We start from the raw sequence: 7,500 nt of genomic DNA on the forward strand, positions 1-7,500 counted from the left end.
TTTCTTTTCCGCAGAAGCTTATCTTTCCATTCAATTCCCCCATTTCTTCACGGTCTAACTGTTCGATATTTTTTCTGGGATGTTTCTCTTCCAATCCTTGGGCGCTATGCGTGTCATTTAGTGTTGACAAGATTACCGTTTGTTCAAGTTAATGTATTTGTAGGAGACTGGAGTAGATGACAAGTAAATCGTCTGTAGTTTTTCAAGGTTTGTTTTCATAGATTGAATACAAATAATTATTAAGTACTAAGACATTCTTATTTCATGATTCTGGAAGAGGAGGCGTCAAAGCAGACCAGGAAAAAACGTTTAACCGCTTGTAATTATTTATGTGTTTTGATGCTGTGGTGCTATGGTGCACTGTATGTAGCATGCGAAAAAAGATATCTGTAAAAAGATCTTGATAACTTCATATAAATAATGCACTTCATGTGCGTGCCGGTGGCATTCTTATTGTATTCCACACACGCAGTTTATGTCCAGGACAATAACTTTCTCGGCCATCCAATGATTCAGCAATGTTGTGCTGGAAATCTGACACCAGAAACTGTTTTAGCCTCTGAACATTTTTCTACTTCAGCACCACAAACGCATTGCAATTATGTAATCATGAAAGATGCATGAAAGCACATTTATATGAAATTGTGTTTTGATGTCAAACTTATAAAACGTAGTTTAGAAGAAAAAATAAAAGTCAAAAGGATGATTTATTCTTTTGTGGAATACATGCTTGATGATTGCATAAACATGCTAGGTGACGACAAATTTTATTCAAGTTCAATTCATTCTTTTGATTTTTTTTCTCCCCTAAATTTTAGAGCGACGGCCACGCACCGAGGACAGATCCTGTTCAAGGATGCTCTGGCCCAGCAACTCTGTGAACAGGGAGGTGAGTAGATACTGGTACCGCCCTCCTAGTCAGTCATATTGTTCCCCTGATGGGTACAATTTGTTCAAGGATTCCACTTCCTTCATTCCAGTGGCACAGCATAAACAGTGACACTGCTGAAGCTCAAGAATACTAGAGGTGCTTTATTGCCGGCTTATTTTCATCTTATGCTCAAGTTTAACCCTCTCCATTCTTCTCTCTTGCTGTCAGAGATTTCAACCCCGCTTATACATTATCCACTTATTGTGACAGCCTTAAGTAGCAATTGACGGACAGCACAGTCCAATTCCGGATGCTGAATAAATATGATCGCTTGTTTACATGCAAGAAGCCCTTCTCTTCCTCGCAGGCTCCTCCTTATGGTGTAAATTTAAGAGGTGCAGCCATTTCACTCCATATTAATTTTGGAGACATTTTGGGGTTGGAAATGAAAGAATACATTCTCACAAGCACCTGCCTTACTGAGGTGCTCCATTTTATGCGTGTTACTTCCTTGACCAAGAGTTGTACCACCTCACCACCATTTGCTTGCCAAAAATTACTGTATATCTGTAAAACCAAAATAATACTTCACACAGCTTCCCATTTGATGTCATAGGGGTGACCAGGGTTTCGTTGAATTTTTAGGGTTTCGTTCAGCCAATGTTTTGCTTTGGCCTTCCAGCCTTGTGTCAGTGAATTGAACTCGCTTCAAAAAAGCAGCAGTTCAGCAGATAGGTGACAATTGTACAAAAACACGACAATGATAATGTTTAATTTTTCAAAAAACGGCTGCATTATTTATTTTATACCAAAAAAATAGTGTCGTGATAAACTTGAGAATGCTAAAATGTTTCTAAAAAAATCGGCTTATGTTCATGCTTTATTGTAGCGACAGGTTGACTCTATTTAAGTCAAATGAGTTTTGAAATTGAACAAATTGGAAGTCCAGCCCAACAACACAGAAGTGGATTGTGTAGGACATTAACGAAAGGCAGAGCAGAGAGGCTGCAAGGTTTTAAAGCTCACAGTCTGCAAATGTCGTAAGTGGCAGCAGAGCCCTGATGATCTGCAGTGAACAAATTCAGGTGTAACACTGATCAATTGGCGCAGGCTGAAGGAAGGATGCAGAGCTGGAAATGAATGATAGTTCACAGGGATTACATCTTTTCTCAACAAGAAAGATGACAGAGTCAACATCTGCACAAATCACGAGTGTGCTGGCATTTTTGTTATGGCCTCTCACATCTGACAGGATCATATTCTCAAGTGCTCCAACATTATATGGGCGGCTCAAAGCCAAAAGTTACTTGAAATCTCAAGATTAATATTTAAAGTCAAATCATTTCCGGAAAAAAAAGAAATATGAGACCAGCAGAAGCCTCTTCTTATCCTCAAGACTGACGCTTTGAAGAACCGCGGAAATGAAAGCTATGTAAAGCAGGGCGATGATCCATGGAAGAGGAAGAAAGAAAAATGAAAAGAAAAGCTTGAGAGTGTTCCATGAATTGGGTTGAAGAACACGTGTTCAGATTTGCCAGGTGAAAAATTGAGAAGCCAAAGTTTTGGTCGCTGAAACCTTCTGGGCATACAGCACAGTGTTTTGTTTTCATGTCAAATAATATGTCAGCTGCCAACAATGTCGACACTTCACAACTTTATTCCATTGTCTCACCTAAAATGTGTCTTATTGATGAATTTTTCAATCCCAGGAGTATCATGTTTTCATCTTCTCTTAGCTTCTCTTTCATTCACCAAAATCCTCTTTTTACAGTGCATGAAGTATTAAATTCCTTGTGTTTTTAAATCAAATCGGCACACGATGAAGCATTTAGATTGATGCTGAATTTTTTGGCTCACTCCATCATTTCCTACAGTCAGGTGGGCAAATGTTTTGGTTCATGTTTTATGGTGCAATATTAATGTCTTGTTCTGAAGAACGAATTTTAAGCTTGGGTCAACTCTAGCCTATCTGTGAGCCACTGATCACGAGTTCACATACTGACACTTTGTTCCTGTGAAGCTCATCCTCAAATAAAATGTATTCTTGGTTTTATGCGCTCTAAAATATGCCACCAAAAAAGCTTTAGCGAATAGTAAACTCGAAATTTGTGTCCAGGTAGTAAATTGAAATGATACTGTACATCTCCACTAAAGCTAAATTCACCCCAACTGAGTTCAGACAAAGTAATCCAGATGAGAGAAATCCATGGCAGGAAATGTGGAGGACCAGCTGAGTGTCCAAGTGTTTGTGCCTGAGCATCCATCCGGCCGTCCATCAGCTCCACTTCCTGACAGCAGGCCAGCGGTCCCGGCGTTCTGCCCGCCGTCATTGAGATCCTCATTTCCAGCAGGGAAATAAATCTGATGTTTACGAGCCCGGACCAGTACACCACAACCCAGATGGATTAGCACGGGGATTTATAACTCATAGAGGCCACTGCTCCCTGAGGGACGCTTGAACACGGCGCAAAAGAGAAGTAATGGAGGGCCTCATATCTCTCGTCACCTCATTCCTACCCACCCTGAATGGTCACCTTCAGCAAAGCTGAAATGAACCTTGTCCACTATTTGTGACAGATTTGTGACCTTCCTGCCCAGCTCTAGATAAAATCACAAAATGTGGATCTCACATTCTCGTACTTAAAAAATATATGGCCAGCTTCCATCAGATTACTTTTTATGAATATATTCTATAACAAAAATCAACATTATGGATAATAATAAGGAAATCACCTAAACCCTAAAGCCGTTTCCCCCTAAAAATGTGCAATCGATGCAATGCTGTCACTTAACCCAGGTGACTTATTGGGTCCCAAGCCAGGAAATGTTGTCGTAAAAGGACTAACTGTAAATCAACATCTGTCTTTCTTGTTCTCTAAAACCATTTGAACCAAACCAAATAAAGTCAATTTGATGTTTTAATGTGGTAAAATAATAATTAAAAAAATGAGCAAGACAGCCCAGAGTAGTTGAAACATCTTGTGGGTAACACAATTACATCACATTCCTCTTCCTAAAACTGTGTTTCATTTAAGAACTCTTTGTATTTGACTCTTTGATTTTTTTGGGGTGTTGGGGGTGTCAGATAAACACAGGACTGTAGTTTGTTTATAACAAACCAACGCTACACAGGAGTAGTCATAAGTCCAACAACTAGTATCACAGCAAAGTTGCAGGCCACCAATAAAAATTTTTACGTTTAAAACAGCAAGCCCACTGCTAGCTTTGTGTACCCGCTTGTGCTGCTTGTGACCTGGAACATTTGCATTACCACCAGTATTTCCACCATAACACCCACACTAACACAGCCGTTTAAGGAGTGATGCAGTTCTATTGTTATCTCGCTTGGGGAGATCTTTTCTGGCATACAATATTCTTACCACAGAGGGTTCTGCAACTACTTGAACTTCTTAAGAGAAAAAGCTCATTTTTCTCATAGCAAAAGTAATCCCTGAATCTATTCCCTCATAAAAGCAGTCCGCAAATTTGTAACCATGGCCAAAGCTTGTTTCGCTCAGTCCTGGTGTCACAGCATTACTTGCATTTGGAACATTTTTGCAGCATTTGGAACTTCAAATTCAGATAAAACTACTGCCAATTTTCCTGATCCTGTGTCACAAAACTATGCTGGCTTGTAGCCTATCCCCACTCACCTGTATGATTACCTTAATAAAGCCAATTGAATCCAAACGGCGGGCCTGCTTTTTCCAGAGTGGGATGAAGTGGTGACAAGCTGACCCCGGAGGATCATCTCATCTGAGTAATTCATTGAAGCTCAAACAACAGCATCCTGAGTCCTAAGGAGCGTGTAATTGCGACTGCCAGTTAGTGTGACTTCAAACGCGGCTCACCTTGTCGAGGATGTGAGTCAGAGTTAAAAAGAGCAAACTAGAGGGGGGGCGAGCAGGGCTGATGGCATTTACGAAGTCACGAGAAAAAGTCAAGAGAGAGGGGAGATTAGAGAAAGGATCGGACTGAAAGTGAAAGAGGGGGAAAATATTTAATATGACTTGTGCCCTGCTCGATTTGTGCGCGGACCTCTAAGTCTGCCAAAGCTTATGCTCATGACAATCATTCAACCCCCAAAAAATACTCCTCAGCACTTCTCCACTTTTAGTGCAACTGTTTAGTAGTATTTTCCTGTTGATGTGTGTTTGAGTAAATCGCGTGCATACCGCTGTGTGTGCATGCTCGATTATAAACCCTAGCTAGGAAGATACAGGCATTAGCAGAGATGAGCTGCTAATACAAGAGGCAGTAATTGAAGTCTTTAAGGAAGTGAGAGGGGATTAGTCCTCGTGAAATGAACACCAATGTCTAGTCCAGAAGCGCAGAGGGTGAAGTGGCTCTGCGTGATATGAGACAGCAAGAGAGAGTTTGATGAAGCATAGAAAACAAAGAGTCAATGGGTTGATTTTTTTGGTAGAAGAAAAAGATTACCCACTCCAAAAAAAGAAAAGATTCTGTGCCTCTCTGCAACCAGTTTGACTCAGTAGCAGTACCGAATGCAATTCGGAAGGGTTGTTGAAGAGAGCAGAGTATCAACATAGCATGTGCATTACAGAGCTTTGAGTGGGTGGGTATGTTGTATTCTCTCAGCGCGCTTTTGTAAACTGTTTACACAACTATTTATCCCTTTCTTATAACACTTTAGGAATGGCGCAAACAAGTCACACAAAGAATGCACGGCTTGCACACATTAGGTATCCTACATAGCTGCCTCAAGTGTGTTTTAAGTAAGGAGATGTTGAAGGATTAGCGGAGAACAAGAACTGCTTGGGGAGGCCTTTGATCTGCTTTTCATGGGCTTGATTGTCCCTGTAAAGCTGAGCAGCAAAGACTGAAGCGCCCTGCATGAAACTTTCGGACTACTGTGCGATTCTGTAAATCCTTTCCTAAATGGCATTTATAATTGTGAACAAAAATGTTAAACCCAAAATTACTTGCCGAGCGCTCACTATATTAGGGGACATTGTTTGCCACACTCATTTTGGACTCAGTCGATTATAATGGCTTTTAAAGGTTCACTGAAGTAGCATAGTTACTTAACTTTAGATCTCTCACTTGCACTCTGTGCATATGTTTTATCAGATGAATTGGCTCATCCTGGATTGAAACTATGGAAGCAGATTATCCCTGTCTTCAGTCGAGAGAAGGATGACTTTATATCGGAGCCGCGCAAAGAAGCTCAATTGGTTTCCAGGGTGGCATTGTTCAAGAGGTCAAAAGCACTGTCCCACTTCCAGAGATCTTACTTTTTGGGCCCTCTGACCCTCATTTAAGAAGATACTGTAGAGCACGGGTGTCAAAGTGAAGGCCCGGGGGCCAAATCCGGCCCGATACCCATCATTTTTTTCCCCCCGTGAAAGCTAATCAAAATTCCATGATGCTTGCTAATATTCTAACCAAAATGTCATATTTATGGATGTAACCATAATAACAGTCATTATTCTTGACTTTAGATTTGAAAACTAGTTATTCATTAATTTGTTGTGCGAATTGGAGGGGATTAAACATTCTAATGGCTTCCCCAAATTCATAACGGCCCTTGAGAGGAAACCATAACTACAACATGGCCCGCGGCAAAAAAATTACTTGAGCACCCCTGCTGTAGCGGTTTTATTTGCACAAAACACAACTGGTGTTCTATGTTATGGATCAAGACAATGTCCTGTAAGAAGATTGCAATCACCCTGAAACCGGGCTGCAGCCACAGTGGCCAAGACCAGATCGTGGTTTCACACAAAATTCCACTCAGACTGGAGCTTGCAACGTTCGACCAACATCCTTGAGTACACATGCTCAGCGTTTTAACCAGTAGTTTTGGGAAAATAAATAGATGAGTAGTGCCAGCATTGCTGCGGTAGTGAAAGAGGTGTGGCTCAGGCATATCCAGTACCTCACACCTAATCACATTGGAATTGTTGCATAAGGTTCCCTCTTCTAAAGATGCTGTATCAGAAAGCTCAAGATAAGCAGACCGAGTACATGGATTACTGGGACCATGTCCTGTGGTCTTATGAGACAATTATTCGTTCAGATGGTGTAAGTTGTGGTGCGGTGGCAATCAGGCCAGGAGCACAAAGACAAGTGTGTCTTGCCTACACTCAAGCATGGCGGTAGGAATGTCATGGATGGAAACTGCAGTGTAGGCTGCCAGCACTGAAAATCCATAATTCATAGAGGGAACCTTTGAGGCAGACATCCTTACCACAAATTCCCCATGCTGCCCGACTAAAACCGTGCGAACATATAATTAAATGTTCTTACAGGCGACTAAATTAAGTAGCACAAATCAATGATTCTTCATGCTTTGCAATTCCTAAGTTAAGAAAAGAATTCCAAATCTTATATTACCCAGTCACCAATCCATCCTGAATTCTAAACAGAATCTATTCAGCCTCATAATTTACAACTGCCTCTACTTTGAAGCACAAAGGTCTCATGTATGCTCTGTAACTTCAAGACCTTGCAAGACGGTAGACTGTATATTTCAATGGTATTTTTAAATCATCATATTTGATTCATTAAGTCCAAATACTTTTCTGCTACGGTATATCCCTAAGGACACTGATGCTTTAGAGTGATAGCTTGTCCTCGACCACGGATTGCTGCATTCAAGTTTGCCA

General features: G+C 40.9%; 1 protein-coding gene across 4 annotated transcripts in view; it reads left to right on the plus strand.

Annotated features, from left to right (window-relative positions):
- The window catches only part of reln (reelin), a 91,323-nt gene that overhangs the window by 42,643 nt on the left and 41,180 nt on the right, over positions 1-7,500 (plus strand). For all 4 annotated transcript variants that reach the window (XM_088996563.1, XM_088996564.1, XM_088996561.1 and 1 more), the window contains exon 4: positions 819-889. In XM_088996563.1, the coding sequence (XP_088852689.1) occupies positions 819-889 (71 nt within the window). The remainder of the gene's footprint in view (positions 1-818; positions 890-7,500) is intronic.

Source organism: Hippocampus bargibanti, linkage group LG05 (assembly GCF_051943395.1).
Source record: "Hippocampus bargibanti isolate YZ-2025 linkage group LG05, ASM5194339v1, whole genome shotgun sequence".
NCBI lineage: Eukaryota > Metazoa > Chordata > Actinopteri > Syngnathiformes > Syngnathidae > Hippocampus > Hippocampus bargibanti.